Source organism: Chrysochloris asiatica, unplaced genomic scaffold, assembly GCF_000296735.1.
Source record: "Chrysochloris asiatica unplaced genomic scaffold, ChrAsi1.0 scaffold00133, whole genome shotgun sequence".
NCBI lineage: Eukaryota > Metazoa > Chordata > Mammalia > Afrosoricida > Chrysochloridae > Chrysochloris > Chrysochloris asiatica.
Window position 1 is genome coordinate 2,677,776 of NW_006408651.1, and position 23,754 is coordinate 2,701,529.

The following is a 23,754-nucleotide window of genomic DNA, read 5'->3' on the forward strand; positions in this document are numbered from 1 at the left end:
TCCAACTAGAATGTAACTTCTTTGAGAGTAAAGACCGCTGTGTCTCTGGTGCCTAGAACAGTGTGTAGTGCACAGTAGGCTCTCTACAGATAATTTGTCAACTAAAGGAATATATGAATCTGGGCTCTGAAGATCATGAAGAAGAAACTACCATGTTGTTGTTAAGTGCTGTCGAGTCGGTTCCGACCCATAGCGACCCTGTACAGGGTTTCCAAGGCTGTAATACTTGACGGGAGTAGAAAGCCTCATCTTTCTCCCATGGCGTAACAGCCGGTAGTTTCGAATTCCTGACCTTGAGGTTTGCAGCCGAATTCGTAACCACTTGCTGTTGAGTTGGTTGTGACTCATAACAATTCTGTGTAGGGTTTCTGAGGAGCAGCTGGTGAGATTGAACCACTGACCTTGTGGATAGCAGTCCAATATGTATCCTATAGCACCACAGCAGGACTCTAGATAATCTGAGTCCTCATCCCCTGCTGGAAGAATTAAGGAAAATAAACACACACACACACACACACACATATACAAGGAGCTCTGGTAGCGTAGTGGTTACGCATTGGGCTGCAAACCGTAAGGTTAGCAGTTCGAAACTGCCAGCTGCTCTGCGGGAGAAAGATGAGGCTTTCTGCTCACGTAAAGATTTACAATCTTGGAAACCCTGTACATGGTTGCTATGATTCGGAACTGACTCCATGGCACATAACAACAACAACAATATATATATACATATACATGTAGATTTTTGTTCTTATGTGCTGTGGAGTCAGTTCCGACTCATAGCAACCCTGTTTAGGGTTTCCGAGGCTGTAAATCTTTCTGGGAGCATTTTTTTTTTTTTTTTTTTTCAAACTTTTTAAACGAATTCAAGTGGTGAATTCGTTTAAAAATAAGAGAAAGAAACACTGTTATGTCAGGAGCAAGATACCTACTGCATGTAGATTTGGATAGAGAGAATTTCTATATTCAAATCCTGGCCAATTTCAAGTTGGAACTCCTCTGATTTTCAGTGCATCATTATAATTATTAGGATCTAAAGTTCTCTTGCTATAATAGATTAGTTATAATATGGGTGAAGAAGGCTTTTGGCTGTTTGAGCCCTGGTGTGGTGCTGTAGGATAAGCACTGGACTGCTAACTAACGGTAAGGTTGGTGATTCAGACCTACCAGCTCTGCCTTGGAAACCCTGTATAGGGTCATATGAATCATAACCTACTTGATGGCACTAAACAACAACAGCAATTACCCAATTCACTTCAATGAACAATTGTGGTTTTGTTCTGTTTCAGGTACTCTCTAGGTATTGAGGATAAATAAAATAATTCCTGTCCTAGAAATATGCAGTCATAGAAAGATATTAAATGTAGATTGTAATACAGTGTAATGGCTAGTAGCTGTAAAAGTAGTTATCCAGATAATGGTCCAATTCAGAAATGATAAGGATGGAGAGAGAAATTCATATCTGTAGAACCCTGCCTATGCATTGCTTCCTTGTATTTTACACATATTTCTATTATTATTCATAGAATCCTTTGCTACTGTGAAGCTTTAGCATGTCTCCTTATAGATGTAAGTTAACACAAATGCTGAAATTATGTCTTGCCTTTATTTTTACAAGGACTTGCACATTTTGGTGTTTAGTAAGTTTTTTCGTTGTACAAAAGAATAAAGTGGCATTTCTTCTAGGCTTTAGATAATTGTTTAGGATAAACCATTCTTCTAGGCTTTAGAAAATTGTTTATCCTAAACAATTTTCTAGGCCTGGGAGTGGAGAGGACAGTTTTTTCAGACATGGGGAGAACCATTTAGAGTGGTCATATAGTCTCTTAAAATCCATGGTCTATTTTGAACAAAATAAATTTTCTGCTATGGCTCCAGTTTAGTTCTTCAGAGAAGTGACAGTAAGTGAAAATGAGAACGGAGCTTAAAGTCAGTTTGTAAAGGGCATGTGTGCCACGAGAAGACTGACTTGTCTATTTGTAGGCAGTTACAAATGCCTACATGTTTATAATATTAATGCTGACTGTAGGGTGGTTGCCTTATTGTGCCAGAACCTGCAAGGAGCTCCATGTTAGGACCTGCACTAGGACAGGGGAACAGCAAAAGGGCCTCACCTGAAATAGTTTTCAAACAGAAAGTTTATTAAGCTTTTCTTTTTGTTGTTAAATGCCATCAAGTTGGTTCCAACTCCTAGCAACCCTGTATAGGGTTTCTGAGGAGCAGCTGGTGGATTTGAACTGCTGACCTTGTGGTTCGCAGTTCAGTTTTTATCCAGTGCCACACCAGAATGCCTGTTAAGCTTGTAGAACCATAAATTTTAGGTATTTCATACTATTATAGGAATTAGATAAACATATTAGATGTATTTAAGAAAAAATTATAATGTGGCAGGTACTGTTCTAAACATATGTATCACTTCATTGAATTCACATAACAAACCTATGAAATAGATTTTACTGATATCCTCATTTTATAACAAAACAACAACAATCAAAAACAGGCATAGAGGGTTAACTTGTTCACATCAATACGTAAATTAATAAAGACACTGATAAGCAGCACAGCTGTTATTAACAGTTTGACTCCAGAGCCTGCACTTTTGACTGATACCCTGATATAGTTGAGCCACAAGGACAGAGGTCATCAAAAATACAGACAGACTGACAATCCCGAGAGTGGAAGGGCAGGGCCATAGAAGCTGAACTGATGAAAGAAGATCTTGGGAACAAGGAGACACACTTCTCTTTTATTTCTAAAAACACATTCCACTTCCACTCATTTGAAGAAGAAATACCTGTTTTTACCCTTCCTTTTGGAGTAATTCTTGGCTAGTTATTTTCTGTTATCTGTCTCAGTTGCCTTATCTATAAAATTAGAACCATGATAGTGTCTGCCTCAGAATTGTTGTGAAGAGCAAATGATGCTTGACACACTGTGATGTTAATTGTCATCAAGTCCATTCCAACTCCTTGCAGCAACCCCATTGAACTACTAGGCTCCTTGCACAGCATAGTATAAATCCCAAGGAAAAAACCCATCGCCATTGAGCCAGTTAGAACTTTCAGTGACCCTGTTGTAAAGATTGCAGGATTTCCAAGGTTGGGATCTTCACTGAAGCCGACTGCCACATCTTTTTCCCTTGGAGCATCTGGTGGGTTCAAGCTGCTGACCTTTCTTTTACTTAGCAGCTGAATGCTTAACCACTGTTCACCAGACTTCCATCCTTAGCTGTGATGATGTTGTTTCTTATTATTGCCAAACAAACTCCAGCCTTCAGTAACAATTATGTTTGTAAGCTGCGCCTTTCTCCAGAAAAGAGACTTGAATTTCTTGTAGGTAACCCTGCAGGGTTGTTGTTGTTGTTGTTAAGTGCCGTCAAGTCGGTTCCGACCCATAGCGACCCTGTACAGGGTTTCCGAGGGTATAAATCCTTACGGGAGTAGAAAGCCTCATCATTCTCCCGTGGAGCGGCTGGTAGTTTCGAACCGCTGACCTTAAGTAAGGTTCGCAGCTGATAACATTTCTCTTTTACAGATGAGAAAACGGGCAGAGAGATGCTGTTCCTTTATATCATAATTTTTTCCAGTGGAAAACTGCCACATGCATGGATTTAGGATGTTATTCCTGATACTCTGCTTTTATTCCTTAATAGAATAATTTAATGTTGTATTTGTGGTAAAATTCAGGATTATTGCTGTTGTTAGGTACCATTGAGTATGTGCCGACTCATAGGGACCCTGTTTTAATGTTAATGATTTTCATATCTATTGTTTTATCTCTGTTTAGTTATTCCATGTTATTAAGTGCCATTGAGTCGGTTTCATAGTGACCCTTTACAGGGTTTTCGAGGAGCAGCTGGTAGGTTTCAACCTCCCACCTGTGGTTAGCAGTTCAATGCTTATCCTACAGCATGACCCTAGGATCCCATAGACACCTCAAACATAACATTTCCCAAAGTTTCTTTCCCAAAGCCACTTTTCCCATCTCTGGGACTAGCACCACATCAGCCCCAACTAGAAACGTGGCTGCCACCCTTCACTCTTCCCTGTCACCTCTCGGTTTTACTTTCCATTTAGAGTGATTTTGGGCTAATTATTTACTGTCATCTACTTCCATTCTCTTTAATTTCATTTGATTTAATTCATCCATTTCGCTTTCAGCTAGCACCTTAGTTCTTGCCTTATACCGCTTTTGCTTATTTTACCACAAAGGTGCTCTGTCTGCAGCCCCCTCCCTGAAAAATGTCCTCTAGGCGTGGCTTCAATTACCGTTGGTGAAGGACCATTTTGGTTTTTATTTTTTTTTAAATTTTTCCATCTGTCATGGACAGGTACATTTGCAAATCAATAAAAAGAATGACCAGAACGTTACTGTATGCTTGAATATCACCACACTGTCAAATTTCTATAAATGTTTCTAAATTACTTGTCTTAGTTTACAGTGTCACATTGTGGACTGCTGATGGTTTGTGTACCTGACTTACCTATGGGATCTGCTTTTCTCTCATGCTCACAGCTTGTCATCCTCTGGCTTACCAGTGTCATAGCATTCTCAACTCTGGTTTCTTTCTTTTTTCAAAAAAAATTTTAAGAAAATTTTTATTGTGAATTGAGTGAAGGTTAACAAACTGATGTTTTACAATTAAGCAAATGATACATTTTGTTTCATCTCAATAGTTACAATTCCCTCCATTCAGTAAAGTAGCCCGCTTCCTCCCTACAACTCCCTATTTTCTATTCTACCCATCTTCCCATCCCTTCTCAACTTTGTCCTTAGGAAAATGTTGCCTTTTTTATATTCAATGATTGACCACTCACTGGTGAGCATACCTTCCTAGTGTTGTTGTCCCTCATATAAACCTATCTACAGTTTGCCTGAAAACTGGACCACAAGGGTGAGTTCCGCTCAGGTCCAGAAGGGTGGTGGTGGGCCATCGTCTCTGGTTCCTCCAGTCCCTTTCTGAACAGGAAGCTGTCAGCCCTAGCTTCTTGAACCCCGTATACTCTTGCTCCTTTCTTAGGTGGACTCATTATGCGCTCTTACTAGCATGTTCTTTCTTTTGTCTTTACCCTTATCCAATGTTTCTGTGTCCTTTACATTTTAACTTTATTGTCTCCACCCACTTTTTCTTTGGATTTTAACTGTAAATTCAGGTTGCGTTCATTGTAGTTTCGTTAGTTAAACGTGGCCTACCTCAGAATTTACAATTTAATGTAAGCTGTTTAATGTGATGCTTTCCTTTCTAGTGAAATAAAATATTTGTGGAAATCAGATATTCCATATAAAGCAGCTTTTCTAATTCAGATATTTGTGTACACGTGACTTTGGCAGAACTGTTAAGTTACAGAAATGATCTGATGATGGGCACTGAGAAAGAGTAAAGGGCAACAGTGCTTAACCACTGTGTCACCAGATCACCTTAAGTAAATCAACTCAGGTGAATATACTGTGTTTGATGTTATCAACGATTATTATAAATGGGCATGTGGTATCTTTGAAGTACTCGTATTTATTATATTGATACATTATTGAAGGTTTATGGCAGTGTTAACTTGGTTCTTATACTTTTGTAGTCTCAAAAAAAAAAAAAACAGCAACAAACTTCTGTAGTCAGTAAATCCGTTCAGGTGAAAAAAGCCTTGGCCGTCATCCAGGCCCATGCTCTGATTTTCCCTTCCCTCATAGAATGTGCTCTGTGACTTACAGCCTAGTAGGGACAAATGGTAATTTCCTGTTTTCTGGACAGTTAGAAAAGCCTGAATTGTTTTGGTTGCACTTGAAAAATGGCTATGATCTCCTGACACAGGACTTGATAACAGTTCAGTTTAGGAGGTCTTTGGAGGTATCCTTTCAGTTTGATAAACTACAAAGCTATATTTAACATATAATAACCTAGCAGATAAATGTGCCTTTCATCAAACTGTAGCATATAGTCTCCTTTATCATGTAAGTTACTTAACATAGCAAAGGAGCATGCCTAAGAACTGAAGTACCTTGTAGTCCTACTGGAATGGTTTAGCAATTTATAGGACAGACTGCAGGAAACAGACTACTTCTGCTTTGGCTCGTCTGCAGAGTGTGTGTAATAACATCTGACAGGGTTGTCCCGTGGTAGCACTTTCATTTTATTTTCAGTTATTTTTATGGAAACCTGGGATGGCTTCATTTTTTTCATAGGGAAGTGGTTTTTAAAATACTTTGCAGCATCCATTTTGAATTTTCTAAAATTTAGTAATAATTGGCAGGAAAGACCATGTGACAGAAACAGAATAGATGATTTGCAACTGGAATGGGGAGTGGCAGTTTGAGAAAGCTTTTAATAAGCACTGTGTGCGGATGCTTTGGTAAAGTCAGAATGGGGCGAGAATAGGCTGTTCTGTTTCATTGAAACTTAGAAATTCCTTTTTATTTCAAACTTTATTAAAATGTTGTTGTTAAGTGCCATCGAGTTGGTTCCTATATAACGACCCTGTAAAGGGTTTCCAAGGAGCTTCTGGTGTTTTTGAATCGCAGACCTTCCAGTCCTGTGCTTATCCTACAGCATCACACCAGGACTCCATTAAAATATTGTTAAAAGATTTTAGCAGAATTGTAGTGGGAGTAGATTGTATTTTTCTCCCTTTATTTTTCACATTCCCTTTTGCTCTGTCCCTTATGATTTCAGTATTTTTGTGCCCTGCTTACTGCTGTCATCTATTTAGTGCCTACTGTGTGCCTGATCTTTACTGCACACTTATTATATGTTACTTAATCATCATGCAACCCAGTAAGGTAGGTACTGGAAACACAGTGACTCTTCATGATAAGCAGTGGCCTGTGAGCCCAAAGGTCAGAGGTTCAAACCCACTAACCTCTCTGTGGGCAGAAAGATGAGCTTTTCTGCTCTTGGTAAGGTTTATATCCTTGCAAACACTATACCAGGTTGCTGTGAGTTTGAACCAAATCAGGGGCACTTAACAACAATAAAGAAACTAAGACACAGAAAGGATGAGTAACTTACCCAAAATTAGGCTCTTTGGATGTATTGTAATGAGAACATAAAGTGATGCTTCTTTGAGCCTGCACTCTGAACTCCTGACCACTAGGTTGTAACTGTCTGGTCATCTGAAGGTTCTCGTTCAGTACCTCACGTGCCTTGCAAACATTGCCTGACATCGGTGACTATGGTGTGCTTTTCTCCTCCTCCACAGCCACATTAAAAGTCTCATTCATTGTGTAGTTTGTGTGTGTGTCGAGGGGGGTTACAACAGGGAGGCACTTAAATGGTACTTACTGTGGACTAATGAGTCAGACTGCAAAGTTGTTTGAACTTCAACGTTGGTAGTTCAAACTCACCAGCTGCTCCTCGGAAACCCTATACAGGGCGCTATGGGTCGGAATTGACGTGACAGCATTTAACAACAATAACACCAAACATCCTTAGGTGTGGTGATATGCGTTAGTGCGCCAGACTGTAAAGTTGGCGGTTCAAACTCACCAGCTGCTCCTCAGAAACCCTGTACAGGGTCTCTATGGGTTGGAATTGACTTGACAGCACTTAACAACAGGCACTCTTCAGAGTGCTTAACAACAACAGAACACTTATAAGAGCTTTATATATATGTTGTTATTAGTACCATGGAGATGGTTACGACTCACAGCAACCCTGTGTAGAGTTTCTGAGGAGCAGCTGGTGGGTTTGAACCACTAACCTTGCAGTTAGCCAGTGGTCAAGTACAAATTAGCTTATTTAATTATCTTGAAAACCCACTGAAGTAAGTACTATTTTACCTGCAGTTTTACAGATGAGGAAACTAAGGTAAAGACCTTAAGAAACTTCAGAACAATCCCATAGACTTGTGCCCGAAGTTGAGAGTGAACCCAGCAGCGTGACATCTGTGTCCTTGATCTTTCAGTCACATTTTCTGAGGAATTCTATGTGTTCGATTTGTAGTTAGTTCTAAGGGCATGAAGTTAGTTAGTTGAGAAATAAACTTAAAAAAAAATGTTTTATTGTGAATTATGTGATAGTTTACATGGCAGAACATTAGTTTTACATTCATCCTATCTTATATCATTTCATTGTTATGGTTACAATCCCCTCTATGCATCATCCACCAACCAAAGGGTATAGACTACAAGCCTGCCCCCCCAGTCATCAGCACACAACCCCTCTCCCTTTCTGTGTCTAAAGTCCCCAACTGCTCCATCTCTCCACATCATCGTCTCTGCCTCCATCTCAGGCATCACTGCTTCTCTGGGTAGGGTCCTGCTCTCCGCTCTTCTCCCTTGATAGTCCCAGGGACCTCTGCTCCTAGGCTGAAAAGTTAATTGCTTCACTTCTTGCTACAAAATGTCTACCTTTACATTTCCAACCCTCACAAGCAGTCCTGATAACAATTATTCACAAGAAATGAATGCGCGTTTCATTTTATCAGCCCCTTCTAGACAGATTGTATACTACTCAGTGAAGATTCTACCTTCCTTCACGCCCTCTGAACCTAGGTTCCTTCTTGAAAGCTTGTAAACCAGTCACTTGCCTTTGTAGCCCCCCCATTTTGGGTAGTCAATGTCCAAGTTGCTCATCCCTGTCCTGTCCGTGTGGAGGGGTGGCAATGATTGGTGCTGTAAAGATTTGTTCCTCTTTTGAGCTACTGCATCCATAGGTGTAGGTAAAGTTCGTCAAAATGTATCAGATTACTCTTTTTTTCCTCTTCTTTCTTCTTCTGGTTGAGCTTTGATCATCTAGTCATTGAAGCCAGGTCAAGTGGGTATTATCTGCAAATGTGGGTGTTCTTGTGCATATGCCCTCTCTTTTTATCAGCTGGATACTTCACTCTCCACTCTAGTCCTCTGTGGAGTCCCCAGGTCTTACCACACTGCTGGTCAACCGGGTCTCTATCCGGGTTCACAAAAGTCATTGAACTGTTGGGCTTAGCTTGAATCTTCATTACTGTTTTTCCCTCAATTCCCCTTATCGGTGACAACTGTGGTCACCAAACAGAACGTGTATTCCCATTTAGTCTTAGTCTTGGAAGGGAGTTTACACTGAGGGGACCCAACCACTTGCCTTGATGTCTCCTGGGCAAGCAACTTGCTTGTTCTTGTAGTAACAGTTGGTCTGCCTATGTTGTTTTGTATTTTTCCTGTAGGTCTTTTTTTCAAGAAGTATCTTCTGTTCTTCTAGCCACTCCAGGCTGGTCTGCTTGTCTGCTTTTCCTTTCAAGTGGAAATCTCCCACCTCTGAAGATCTGGATGTGGTTCAGGCTTCCACCTATAGTCTTATGTAATGCAGAGGCTCCGCAGGAAGCCTCCTTCACTAGGCACATTCTAGACCCATTTTAGGTATTCCAATCAGTTATAGGCAGAAGACGGACTTAAAAGCTTTCTATGGTGATGTTTCTGGCTTTTCCTTTCTCTCCCCCTCCAGTGTCTATTTTATAATATAATGCAAGAAAACCAAGATTGAAAAGACAGCCAAGCATTTTAACATTATTCCCTCCTTTCCCCCCTTCCAACCATGGCTCAATCTCTGTATCCGTATCTCAGAGCCCTGTAGTTCCAAGGTTGTACATACATCATTATTTACCTCTGTCCCACTTAGCCCATGCAAACCTGCCTAATTGTTCTCCCATCTGCTTTGTTCTTCTATTCACCTCTCCCTTCCTGTATATTGCCCCTCTCCCCAGCACCCAGACTATCCTGTGTCTAATACCTGCCCTGTGCTCCTCTCCGCGGCACCTTCCCCCGCATTTCAGCAACCACCAAAGGATCCACCCCCCTTTAGTATGGGTTCTTTTTCTTAGTCTTTTGCAGTAGTGAGAAATAAACTTTTAAAATATAAATAGGCTTAGTGCTTTCAGGTAACATTTGCGTTTTTTTTAAAAAAAAACATCATCAACAACAACAAACCAACAGAAGAAGTTTTAAAAAGCAAGGTAGGGTAGGGCCTGAGTCTTGGTGTGGTGCTGTAGGATAAGCACTGGACTGCTAACGGAAAGATCAGCGGTTCACACCCACCAGCCGCTCCTCAGAAACATTGTACAGGGGTCACTATGAGTCCAGATCAACTCTACGACACTTAACAACAAGGTAGAGCTAAGTAAAAAAAAACAACATACACAGTTTGACCTCTCATTTGGAAGCACATTATTTGTAGGGCAGAAATTTTATATTGTTTGGTTTTCATTTTGTGGTTAATGTTTAATTTATGCTTTAGATCATAAATCAAATTTTTATGACCTGCCTTTTTGAAATGACTTCATTTCCAGATCTCCTGTTTCAGTCATTCTAAACTTGTTATTTTGTAACTATCTTATTTAACATAAGTTATTTGAACATGTTCCATGTTGATGTCTTCTGCCTAGAATGCCAGTGATAATGATGACTACTTTCCTTTATTAATCCTAGGATATTTGGGTTTCAGATTCAGTGATTTGTTCTTTCCTTTTCCACTTGGCTTGGGCCTGGGATTTTCTGCCCCTGTAGTGTAATGGTTACGAATTGGGCTGCTAACCTCAGGGTCAGCAGTTCGGAACTACCAGCTGTTCCGTGGGAGAAAGATGAGGCTTTCTGCTCCCGTAAAGATTTACAGCCTCGGAAACCCTGTAAAGGGTCGCTATGGGTCGGAACCGACACCATGGCATATAACAACAACAAACACTCACATTTCTATGGAGTCCTGGTGTGGCGCTGTGGGCTAATGCGCTGGACTGCAAAGTAGGTTTGAACTGCGTGATCAGCGGTTCAAACTCACCAGCCACTCCTTGGAGACCCTATATGGGGGTCACTATGGGTTGGAACCAACTTATGGCACTTAAGAACAACAGCAACTCTCATTTCTGATTGGCACTTAACAACAAACCACTCCCATTTCAAAGGTGCTCTGGCAGTGTAGTGGTCAGTTTGGGCTGCTAACTTCAAGGTCAGCAGTTTGGAACAACCAGCCATTTCACAGGAGATGAGGCTTTCTGTTTCCATAAAGATTTATAGCTTAGGATACCCTATACAGTGTAGATGTGAGTCAGAACCAACTCCATGGTACACAACCACCACCACCTCCCATTTCTTGTCAATCATACTCTTGCTTGAGTATCATCTTGATGACACTGTTCATAACTCATCACAGATACACCCAAACTGTTATCCTTAACTTAATGCTTTTCTTTTATAACACATTGTGTTGCAGTTCGTTACCTGATTTGTTGGTAAGGGAGAGTCATGTTTTTTGTTTCCCCCTTCCTCCATGCTCACTTAATATTGAATACAGTGAATCTTAATAAAGTTTCATTCCAGTTCCAAAGTCTAAGCAAAGTGGTTCACTTTCCTGCCAGTAGCTAATCATATCAGGAAGCTAGGACAGATTGCAGGTTTGAAAGGCAGAAAGAGATGAGAAACACCTTGTGTTTGCCTCAGTACCACAAAGGTCTATTTCTGCACTGTGCAGTGTGATAACCACTTGCCACATTTGGCTGTTTAAAGTAATTAAAATTCGATAAAATTAGGAATTGAGGTTCTTGGTCATACTAGCCATTTTGAAGTATTCACTAGGCTCTTTTGACTAGTAGCTAGTTGGGAAGTTCTGTTGTAAAACATATTTCCATTAGCGCAGAAAATCCTACTGGAACTTTTCGTCATAATTTCCAGTAAGTATCCTTTGTAGTCTTCTCTCATAGTTATCTAGTGCTAGTACAACAGAAATCTACAAATATTTGGTGTTCAATAAACAAAAGTTTATCACAGTTTAACCCACCAAAGCTCACTGCCACTGAGTTGATTCTGACTCAGTGACCCTATGCAGGGTGTCTGAGGCTATAAATCTTTATGGGAGCAGAAAGCCTGCCTTTCTCCTAGTGGGTGGCTGGTGGATTTGAGCTGCTGATCTTGTGCTCTTCAGACCAACATGTAACCCTTTGTGCCACCAGTGCGCCTTTTTACAGTTTGTTGGTCGTTATGTGCTGTAGAGTCAGTTCCGACTCATAGCAACCCAGTATAGGGTTTCCATGGAGCTTAAACTGCCAACCTTACAGTTCAAACAGACTCCAGTCTAGCGCATTAACCCACAGCACCATGAGAGGTACTCTAGAAAGGATTTTTCTGTATTTCAGTTCTGGGGAAAGGTTTATGTCTCTCCAGCTACCATTTCGAGTTGGAGATCTTGTGCTGTGGCACTTAACCTTTCCCACCTCTGCTTTCTTAATCTGCTACTTATGTACTTTGTAAGAGATTGACTCAAAAAGCATAGCCTATTTTAATCCAGCCTCATTCACATAACAAAGATAACCCATTCCAACTGGAATTAGGACCCCAGGCATGTTGTGAAATGCCATCTAGTTGGTTCTGACTCATGGTGATCCTGTGTAGGGTTTCCAAGGAGCAGCTGGTGGGTTTAAACTGCCACCTTGAGATTCAAATCAACCTTGCTGTCCAGTGTATTATCCTGTAGCGCCACACCAGGACTCCAGAACCACAGGCGTAGAGGTTAGGATTTATAGCACATAGTTTTGGGGGACACAATTCAATCCATAACGTCTTAATTTCAAAATTCTAAACTTGTTTCTTTTATCTTTAGATACTTTATTTATGTTACTATTTCATCCTATACCTCAAGTCCTAGTGTAGTGTTGTGGGTTAATATACCTGAACTGCAGGCTCATTTGAACCGCAACATCGGTGGTTCAAGCTCACCAGCCGTTCCTTAGAAACCTTATACAGGGTTACTATGCATCAGAACCAACTAGACAGCACATAACAACAATAACAATAACACAGCTTTCAGGAGAGTCCTTTAAACTAATTAAATGGAATCAGAAAGACTGTTATAAAGCAGAATGCAAAATTAGAATTCATGTTTAAGATAGCATAGCTGCAAAGTAAGGTTTTCACACATCTGGTGACTTCTGTGTGTCTGTCATGAGTTTGTCTACTTAACTTTTGGAAAATCTCATCTTGGTAGAAAACAGTAAGATTTGAAGAACCATTATGAAAATCTTTGGGATCCTAGAAGTAAATTTTTTTTTACTGTGTTGGGAAATGTTATTACACAAGCATTTAAAATTTATTTATCTAAAACATCACCATTTCCATAGACAGCAAATGTTTAACTGAAAACTCCTGAGCTAGAACATCATTTAAAATAATAATAAAATAAATTCTCTGGATTTTTTTTTTTTTTTAATTTGGTGGAGTGAGTGCAGGTTGTGTAAAATCTAAAACTTTTCATGGATTTATTGTTGCCCATAATATGCATGTTGTGGTGAATAAACTGGGTAAGAAAAATAGCCAAGGTTTTGACGTGAAGACCTGGGGTAACTTAGGCTTGGTATGGAGTCCTGGTGTGGTACTGCAGGATAATGCGCTGGATCGCAAAGTCAGTTTGAAACACAGTGTCAGTGGTTCAAACCCACCAGCTACTCCTCGGAAATTCTAGACAGGGTCACTATGGGTCGGAACCGACTCAACAGCACTTAAGAGTAGTCTTTGGTGTGATGCGGCAGGATAAGCATTGGACTGCTAAATGCAAAGTTGGTGGTTCAAATCCTCCAGCTGCTTCTTGGAAACCCTATATAGGCTCAGTATGAGTCAGAAAAGGAGCTCTGGTAGCGTAGTGGTTACGAATCAGGCTGTGAACCACAAGGTCAGCAGTTCAAAACTACCAGCTGTTCCGCGGGAGAAAGATGAGGCTTTCTGCTCCCATAAAGATTTACAGCCTCGGAAACCCTGTACAGGGTCGCTATTAGTCGGAACCGACTCCATGGCACACAACAACAACAAATGAGTCAGAAGTTAATGGAAGATTGTAAAAAGAAAGATGTGGCATTCCACTACCTATTGAAATCCTTCGGGGGAAGTTCAGTTCTGTCCTACAGGTTTGCTAGGAGTTGGAAAGGATTTGGTGGCACAATATAAAACTGTAAAATCTTTTGTCTGCCTTTACAGTGCTACTGAAAACTGGAATTTGCTGCAATTTGTGGGTGAATTGAGCAGCACAAAACACTAGATGTCACTGTTGTAGTGCAGACATTTTACTAGAACTGCTTCAAGACATTTCTGCTTTTAATCACCCAAATATTTTTTAGTAACACAACTTATAAGGCCTCTTTGCCTTTTCACGTTTTAGAAAAATACTTGCTAGAAGACGCATTTTTCTAAGACTTGCTTATTTTATTACTAGCATTTGTGTAGTGCTACTGGCCTTGAGGAATAAAACATACCTGGCCAAGTGGCAGCATCAGTGGACTCAAGCGTGGCAACAGTAGTGAGGTTGGCCCAGGATGGGGCAGTGTTTCGTTCTGCTGTGCATAAGGTCGCTATGGGTCGGTACCGACTCGATGGCACCTAATAACAACAACATTTGTATGTATAATTTTCAGTCTACATTCTACAGTCTGCAAACTTTGTTTCCCAGTGTACTTCCCAGGAAACACTGGTTCTATGGATGCTTCCTGGGGAAAACATTTTATGGTAAATAGTAGACATTCGGTTTTTTATTGAAGTGAATGATAACACTGTTAACATTTTAGCAAACTTTACGTACTTAAAAATCTTTTGTTGTTGTTAAGTGTCACCGAGTCGGTAAGGACCCATAGCGACCTTATGCACAACAGAACGAAACACTACCAGATCCTGGGCCAACCTCACATCTTTTAGTGTATGTGTATGGGGGCAGTATTCTAGTTTTTATAGCGTCTGAATTTGTAATCAAAGCCTAGAGCTACTCATGTCTTCAAATTTCTTAACTTTTTTATGTCAGGATTTGACAAAAACTTCAAATTAAATATGTAGCACAAGAATTTCTATTTAAAAAGTTATTTATTTTCTCTTTACTAAGAAATGTGCAACTCTCTTTGGGTAGTAGGATTATTAGTTCTTGATTTTAATATTTCCTGTATCATTTTTTCATACCAGGGATACACTTTATATTTTAAGATCCTGCTTTTTTAAAAGTATAGAGCATTTTGTTTTCTGTGTAATGCTAATTTTATATAATGTTTAATTATTTGAAGATCATTTTTGCTGATGTTATTGAAGTTCATTTTGGATGAGTATGTTATTTGCTGTTTTCTAGTTTTTTCTGTGGTGAACTGTGGTGGTGGTGGTGGTATGCTATCGAGTTGGTTCCGACTCATAGCGACTATACATAGGGTTTCCGAAGCTGTCAGTCTTCATGAGAGCAGAAAGCCTCATGTTTCTCCGGTGGAACGGCTAGTAGTTTTGAACTACTGACCTTGAAGTTAGCAGCCCGACTTGTAACCACTATATTATTAAATATTTAGTGCCACATGTTTTTAATTTCATGAATTCTTACTTGAAACGTAAGGGTCTTAAGCAAAACTAATACCCAAATTATAAATTTTTAAATCAGTACCTAAAAGTACATTCTTTCTAGCAAGCCTGCCTTGACTGCTGGCTTAAAGTCAAGAGATGAGAGTAGAAATTAATATCTAATTGTATTCTCTTTTACTTTAGACATTGCAATAAGGTATGATAAAAAGGCTTACAAGGATAATAAGGATATCTTTGTGTTGCACTGTAGGTTGAGCACTGGACCGCAGGGTTGGTTTGAACTGCAAGGCCAGCGGTTCAAACTCACTAGCCACTCCTTGGAAGTCATCCTATACAGGGTCACTATGAGTTGAAACTGACTCGAAGGCACTCAACAACTACAACATGTTGAATTTTGTAAAGAAGAAATTGGGACTTGACATTAACTAATCAGTAACTTTGAAGTACAAGAAGAAACAACAGACTAAGGAGAATGTTTTTAAGCAGAGAATGTTAAAATGGACACAGTAAATTTGCTGAAATTCATTGTTTTGGGGCTGTGGATTGTTCTGATTTGAATGGGAGACCATCAGAATTGGATGAAGAAGGAAGCACTAAGAAGCCTATTTATTCCTAGACTCTTTTTTTTCCTTTTAGTATTATTTAAAGTGATATTTCATGTTAATGCAATTAAGTTAGTATTTAATACAGTTATTAAGTGCTGTTGAGTTCCTAGTGACTCTGTGCATAGCAGAAGAAACACTTCCTAGTCCTGTGCCATCCTTACAACCATTCCTGTGATGAAGCTCGCTGTTGCAGCCACTTGATCAGTTTATCTCCTTGAGGGTTCTGCTCTTTTCCCTTGACTCTACCAGTTATGATGGTTTTCTCTAGGGATTGTTCCCTCCTGAAAATGTATCCAAAGTATGTTAGATGAAGTTTCGCCACACTAGCTTATAAGGAGCTTTCTGACTGTATTTCTTCCAAGACAGACATGTTCATTTTTTCTGACAGCACATGGTATGTATACTCAATATCCTTCACTAACACCATAATTCAATGACAAATTCTTTTTCTGTTGTCCAACTTTTCCATGCATATGAGATGATTGAAAATACAGTGGCTTCTGTCAGGCACATCTCAGTCTTCAAAGTGATATCTTTGCATTTTAATACTTTAAAAAGATTGTTTGCAGAAGATTTGCTGTTTCCATAGGCATTGATTGTGGATCCAGGTAGAATGAAATCCTTAGCAATATCAGTCTTTTCTATATTTATCACGATGTTGCTTATGGGTCCAGTTGTGAGGTTATTTGTTTTATTCATGCTGAAGGCCGGAGTCTTTGATCTTTTTTATTAAGTGATTTAAGTCCTCTTTGGTTTCACAACAACAACAATCCCTTTGTTAAGTTTGAACACTTACCTCTGGATGTATACACAGGTTTCAGATAAACAGAATTAAGTGTTCTAGAATTCCTGTTCTTCGCACTGTTATCCATAATTTGTTATGACTCACACAGTTGAAGAATGCCTTTGCATGGTCAGTGTTGTTAAGTGCCATTGACTCTGCACTTAGCAACCTTGAATAGGGTTTCCAAGGAGTGGCTGGTAAGCTTTGAACTGCCGACCTTGATGTTAAAACCCATCTTGCAGCATAAACTGACCTTGCAGTAACACACAGAACTACACCAGGACTCCATAGACAGAGGTAAACATCATTCTAGTATTTGTTGTTGGTTAGGTGCCATCAAGTCAGTTCTGACTCATAGAGTCTTATGCACAATTGAATGAAACACTGCCAGGTACTGCGCCATCCTCACAATTGTTACTGTTGAGCCTGTTACTGCTGCCACTGTGCAAATCCATCTTGTTGGGGGTATTCTTCTGTTTTGCTGTTCTACTCTACCAAGCATGAGTTATCTAGTATTTATAGGTAAATTACTAATATTGTTATTTCGAAAGGAAAATTTTGGGTAGTAACTGTTTCTGTAGCAATCTTTGAGAGTGACATAGTTCTGGAGCTTACTGAAGAAAGCACATTGTTACCCAGACATACTACTGTTCAGTGGCAGTTGTTGGTGTATCTGAATTTTCTTCCTCTTTGATAACCTCTCAGTCTTCTTTGTTTATTCTTTTGCTTATTTACAAGCATTATTAGTTGCTAAGTTATTGGATGATAATGTCTTTTGAATTTGTTTACTTGTATTTACATACTGATGTATTTATTTCCTAATATAAATTCTGTAGGTTTCTGAAGAACAGAACAAGCTTTGCAGAGTGCTTTGGGTTGTGTAGTGGCCTGCGGGAAGCTGCTGGCTGCTCTTCATTACAGTACACTGAGCTTCAGAAGTTGAGAGAGCAGGAAGCTTCAAGTACCCTGAGTTTAAGTTGGTTTTTAAGCAAGGCCAACAACTTGACCACTGTTTCTGCCAATTCTCTGACCTTAGACATTTGAATCTTATGAACTACTTTGCTGGTAGCTATATATTTATTTTTTAATTAATGGTTCCACATGGTAAGGGTTAATGATATTGTTGTTAGTTGCCATTGAGTTGATTTCAACACATAGAAACCTCTTATGAAAGAAGACCCCCAAAGGGTTTTCTTGGTTGTTTTATTGACAGAAGCAGATTATGACCTTTTTCTCCCACAGAATTGCTGGGTGGGTTTGAACCACAAACCTTTTAGTACCTAAGCCCTTAAAACCATTGTGTCATTATTCTCATTGATTTGATTCCCACTCATAGTGATTCTGTAGGACAGAGTACAACTGCCCCAGAGGATTTCCAAGGCTATAATTTAAAAAAAAAATGTTTTATTGTGAATTATGTGATAGTTTTTACATGGGAGAACATTAGCTTTACATTCATCTTATCATATATCGTTTCATTGCCATGGTTACAATCCCCTCCATGCATCATCAACCAACCTAATGGTATACCCTGCGAGCCTGCCCCCTAGTTGTGAGCACACAGCCCCTCTCTGGGTCTAGAGTGTCCAGCTGCTCCATCTCTCCATGTCATCATCTCTACCTCCATCTCCAGCATCACTGTTTCTTTGGGTAGGGTCCTGCACTCTACTCCTCTCCCCCCCGATGGTCTCAGGGCCCTCCGCTCCTGGACTGCAAAGTCAACCACTCCCCACCTTTTGCTACAAAAGGTTTACCTTTACATTTCCAACCCTCACAGTCAGTCCTGATAGTAATTATTCACTGTTGTACCACATGAGTGTTACCCACATCTCCTTTCATCAGTCCCACCCAGACAGATTGGATACTACTCAGCGGAGATTCTACCTTCCTCTGCCCCTTCTGGATCTGGGGTCCCTCTTGAAAGCTTGTAAGCCAGTCACTTCTTGCCTTTGTAGCCCCTCCCATTTTGGGTAGCCAATGCCCAAGTTGCCCATCCCTGTTTACCCTGTGTATTGTGGGGGTGGGAATGATCCTCACTATAAAGATCAGTTTCCTCCTTTGAGCTACTGCATCCATAGGTATAGGTCAAGTTCATCAAATTGTATCAGATTACTCCTTTTTTCCTCTTCTTTCTTCTTCTAGTTGAGCTCTGATCACCCAGCCTTTGAAGTCAGGTCAAGTGGGCATTACCTGCAAGTGTGGGTGTTCTTGTGTATATGCCCTCTCTTCTTATCAGCTGGATGCTTCATTCTCCACACTAGTCCTCTGTGGCTATGTCACTGACTCTGGGCCCAGGAGTCTCCAGGTCTTGCCACACTGCTGGCCAACCAGGTTTCCACCTGGGTTAATAGGTGTGTGTTGACTGTGGTCATTGCTGTTTTTCCCTCACTTCCCCTTATTGGTGACAAACGTGGTCACCAGTCAGAGCACATGTCTGCTCGTATATTCCCATTGAGTCTCAGTCTTGGAAGGGGGTTTGCCCTGAGGGGACCCAACCACTTGCCTTGATGTCTCCTGGGCAAGCAACTTGCTTGTTCTTGTAGTAATCAGTCAGACTGCCGTTATTGTTTTGTATTTTTCGTTTTGGTCTTTCTTTCAAGAAGTATCTTCTGTTCTTCTAGTCGCTCCAGGCTGATCTGCTTGTCCTTTCAAGTGGAAATTTCCCACCTCAGAAGATTCTGGATGGGGTTAAGGATTCCACCTATGGTCTTATTTAATGCAGAGGCTCAGGAAGCCTTCTTCACTGGGCACATTGTAGCCCCATTTTAGATATTCCAATCAGTTATAGACAGAAGATGGCCTTACAAGCTTTCTATGGTAATATTTCTGGCTATTCCTTTCTCTCCCCTTCAAGTGTCTATTTTATAATGGTATGCAAGGGAAACCAAGATTCAAAAGACATCCAAGCATCCTAACATTATTTCTCCCCTTTTCCCCATTCCAACCATGTCTCAATCCCTGTATCCCACAGCCCTGTTGTTCCAAGGTTGTGCATACATCATTCTTTACCTCTGTCCCACTTAGCCCATGCAAACCTGCCTAATTGTTTTCCCATCCGTCTTGTTCTTCCATTCCCCTCCTTCTTCTTGTGTATTGTCCCCCCTTCCTAGCACCCAAACTATACTGTGTCTAGTCCCTTCCCTGTTCTCCACCTTCTTCTCCCTCCCCTCACCACACCCTCCACATTCCTGTAACCAGCAAAGAATCCCCCTCCCCGCCTTTAGTATGGGTTATTTTTCTTAGTCTTTTACAGTAGTGGTCCTATGCAGTATTTCTCCTTTTGTGACTAATTTCACTCAACATAATGTCCTCAAGGTTAATCCATGTTATGTGATGGCTTGCAGCTTTCTTCAAGGTAGCATAATATTCCATTTTGTCTATGTACCACAGTTTGTTTATCCATTCTTCAGTTGATGGGCATTTAGGCTATCTCCATCTTTTTGCTATTGTAAATAGTGCTGCTATGAACATTGGTGTGCATATATCTACTTGTGTTATGTCTCGTATTTCTGTGGGTAAATACCAAGTAGAGGAATTTCTGGACCATAAGGTATTTCTATTTCCAACCTTCTGAGGCGTGACTGCCCTAAATTTCCCATGTGTAGCTGCTGCTGGGTTCAAGCCTCTGTTCAGTTAGCAGTTCAGCGCTTAACCCTTGCACTAACCACCAGGGCACTTTAGAGTTAATAATACACTTACCAACCATCTTATTATCTGACATTTTAACAATTACAAGAATAGTAAAAAGTCTACTTGTAGCTCTTTTGAACATAAACAACGTACGTGTCAGTGTAGTAAATTCTTAACTATCAAGAACTGGCTGTAATAGTTAAGGTAATATGTCTGTTTGGCCGGGCCATGTTCTCAGTGGTTTGACAGTTACATAACGATAGAATTTTGCAGTTACACAATGATGACATTTGACAGTTACATAATGATATATTCATCTTCCATGTTGGGTGGGATCTGATGTCATCTCCATTTGGAACCTAGCCATGTCCATAAGAGTGAGGGTTGGCTGTCCACTTACAAATGTGTATCTTCCACCCAGCAATATACTTGAATTATTTGTATCTTGGGCATGAGGTAATTTCTTTCTCAAAACTGCTAAAGCACTCGGCATCACAATTTTTATGTAGTAGTGAGGTTGGTAATTTAGTTTCAAAATTAGTACCTTCCCAGATTATCAGAGATGTTAATTTGATAGCAGTTTATCTTTTTTTTTTTTTTGATAGTTGACAGTTTTTTTGTGGTTGTTTTTAGAATAATTTTCACTGGTCTCTACAGGTCGTGGACTGACACGGTTAAGATCCATAGATTTGAAGGTACCATGCGCTGCCCCTAGTGTGCGTTTCTCGCCATCTTGACAGGTGGGGGCTGTTAGATTTACGTCTGCCTCTGATATGGGTCTTGAAGCTGTCACGGCTTCCCCCGTTGACATGGCTCAGCTAGGTTTATGGGGTTGAGGGTAGTGGACTGATTCTGCGACCCCTCTTACAGAACACAGAGAGCCGCTAGCTTCATGAAGGGATGCAGGGATCTAGTCATAGCCTTAGCAATCTCTAACTAGGGTAGGCATCAAAGTTTAATTTGTTTCTGTTTCTAGGTTCTATAGGAAGCTGTGAATTGGAAGAGGATGACTTTTCTTCTAATGATGAAGCAATAGAAGCTGACAATGAGGAGGATGTTGAACCTTGTGACAAAGAAAAAGAAAATGCTGTTGAATCTAGTGTTGGGACAAATACAGGCTGGGCTGATGCCATGGCTAAAATTCTTAACAAAAAAACTCCTAAAAGTAAACCCACCATTCTGATCAAAAGCAAAGAGCTGGAAAAGGAGAAAGAAAAGTTAAAGCAAGAGAGACTAGAGAAGAGAAAACAGGTGTGTCTTAACAATCGTCTTTCAGATTAGATTGTTTGTCCTGTTGAGTTCTTATCTGTACCAAATTGTTCTTTGCAATGTTTATCCAATGAACATTCCAGTTTTAAACTTGCTTTTTATGTGAGGGTAGCTAACCAAGGTTTTGTTGTGTTGTGAAGTGCCTTTGAGTCAATTCCGATAATCTAAATTGCTCAGTTGAACATGCTTACTTCTAATCAAAGTAAAAAAAAAGTATAAACTCCAAGAAAATTTATTATTTTAAAATTAAGTAATTATAAATGTGACATTGACTTCTGAGTCTAAATATTTTATTCTAGTTTATTTTCTATGTACTGACTTTATTAGATCCTAAACTAATCTTTGTATTTGAATATGCTTTATAGGAAGCATGTTTGTTACTTTTTGGTTGAAAGTCTATTTTTTACTATAAAGGAGCTTTGGTGGCTAAGTGATTAAGTGCTCAGCTGCTAAACAAAAGGCCAGTTATTTGAAGCCACCAGCTGTTCCATGGGAACCATGCTTCTATATAAATATTACAGCCTTGGAAACCCTATGGGTCACTTTTACTTTGTCCTGTAGGGTTAACTCTGAATCATAAATCTATGAAGATGTCACAAGTCAGAGATGGTTGCTGTCTGTAAACTGATTATTTTCCTGCTGTTTAAAGTGCCGTTGAATTGGTTCCTACTCATAGTGACCCTGTATAGGGTTTCCGAGGAGTGGCTGGTGAGTTTGAACTGCCAGCCTTAAACGGACCCTGTAGTCTAGTGTTTATCCTACAGTGCCACAGGATATTTTAATGCATTATACCTTTTATCCCACCAGTGATGATAGAAGTGTGACTAGTATAATCTGTTCATTAAAGCTCAAATTAGACATGAGTTTGCTGTTGTGTATTATAAGCATTAAGAAATTATGATACGGTACAAGTATACCCATTATACTTTATGAAGTTTGTTGTTATTGTTAAGTACCGTGGAGTCGGTTCTGACTCATAGCGACCCTTGTACAGGGTTTCTGACGCTGTAAATCTTTACAGGAGCAGAAAGCCTCATCTTTCTCCCACAGAACAGCTGGTAGTTTCAAACTGCTAACCTTGAGGTTGGCAGCCTGATTTATGGCTAAATACTTACTTACTGAAATAACTATTATTTTCTAATGGAAGAAAAATAATTTTCTATAACTGTACTGGCAATATGAAACCAAACAGAGTATCATCAGTTCCAACTTATCAACCCTATATAGGGTTTCTGAGACTGTAAGTCTTTACTCGAGCAGACAGCCTCACCTTTCTTCCATGGAGCCCTTGGTAGGTTTGAACTGCCAACCTAACCCACAGTGCCACCAGCACTCCTTATTGGCAATATATTTTTTGGTAAGTGCTGTTGAGTCAATTCTGACTCAGTGAGACCATTATAGGGTTTCAGAGGAGTGGCTGGTGGGTTTGAACCACTGACCTTGTGATTAGCAGTCCAGTGAGTATCTTGCAGGTCCACACCGTCAGGTCTACTGGCAATATAGCTATAAGTGCTAATTTCTAAGAGTGACCTTATAAGAGTACCTGGGTAGTGTAAATGGTTAATGCTCCACTGCTAACCATAGGTTGGAGGTTGAAGACATTTAGAAGTGCCTGGTAAGAAAGACCTGGTTATCTACTTCTGAAAAATCAGCCACTGAAAACCCTGTAGACACAATTGTACTCTGACACACATGGGGTCACTTTGATTGAGATTGATTTGAGGGCACCTGGTTTGTTTACTTTATAAGTAAATAGAAGAAAAATTGACCTATATTTTCTTGTACATTTACCACCCCCTTAACATTATTCAAAGATGAATGTTTCTTTATTCTCATATTGGTTGTTATATGTAAAAGGCTATATGAAGGTGGAGTTTTGCAAGCATTGCCCTTGGAAACAGAATGTACTCTATTAATTCAGCATTCTCATTGTACTTGAAGATAAATTTTGTCTCTAAATTTTACTGATAGCTTTTTGACTGAAAATTGGCTCTGTTTATTATCTGGCAAAAGTTAGAGGAGGCTTTAAAAAAGAATCAGAATCCTTAACTACCCATAGTCCTACTATTCCAGTGTGGAAAACATTTTGAAGCTGAAAGGAACGCGTCTCTAACTGCTGTAGGCCACAGCTGCTCCCTCTCTCCATGTCCCCATCTCTGCTTCCATCTCTGGGGTCGCAGCTCTTTGGATAAGGTCCCGCATTCC

The 23,754-nt window shown here is 40.0% G+C and overlaps 1 protein-coding gene across 1 annotated transcript in view; it reads left to right on the plus strand.

Moving 5' to 3' along the window:
* The window catches only part of LOC102836361 (RRP15-like protein-like), an 84,782-nt gene that overhangs the window by 2,154 nt on the left and 58,874 nt on the right, over nucleotides 1-23,754 (plus strand). The window contains exon 2 of the mRNA XM_006869711.1: nucleotides 21,257-21,531. Coding sequence (XP_006869773.1) covers nucleotides 21,257-21,531 — 275 coding nt within the window. The remainder of the gene's footprint in view (nucleotides 1-21,256; nucleotides 21,532-23,754) is intronic.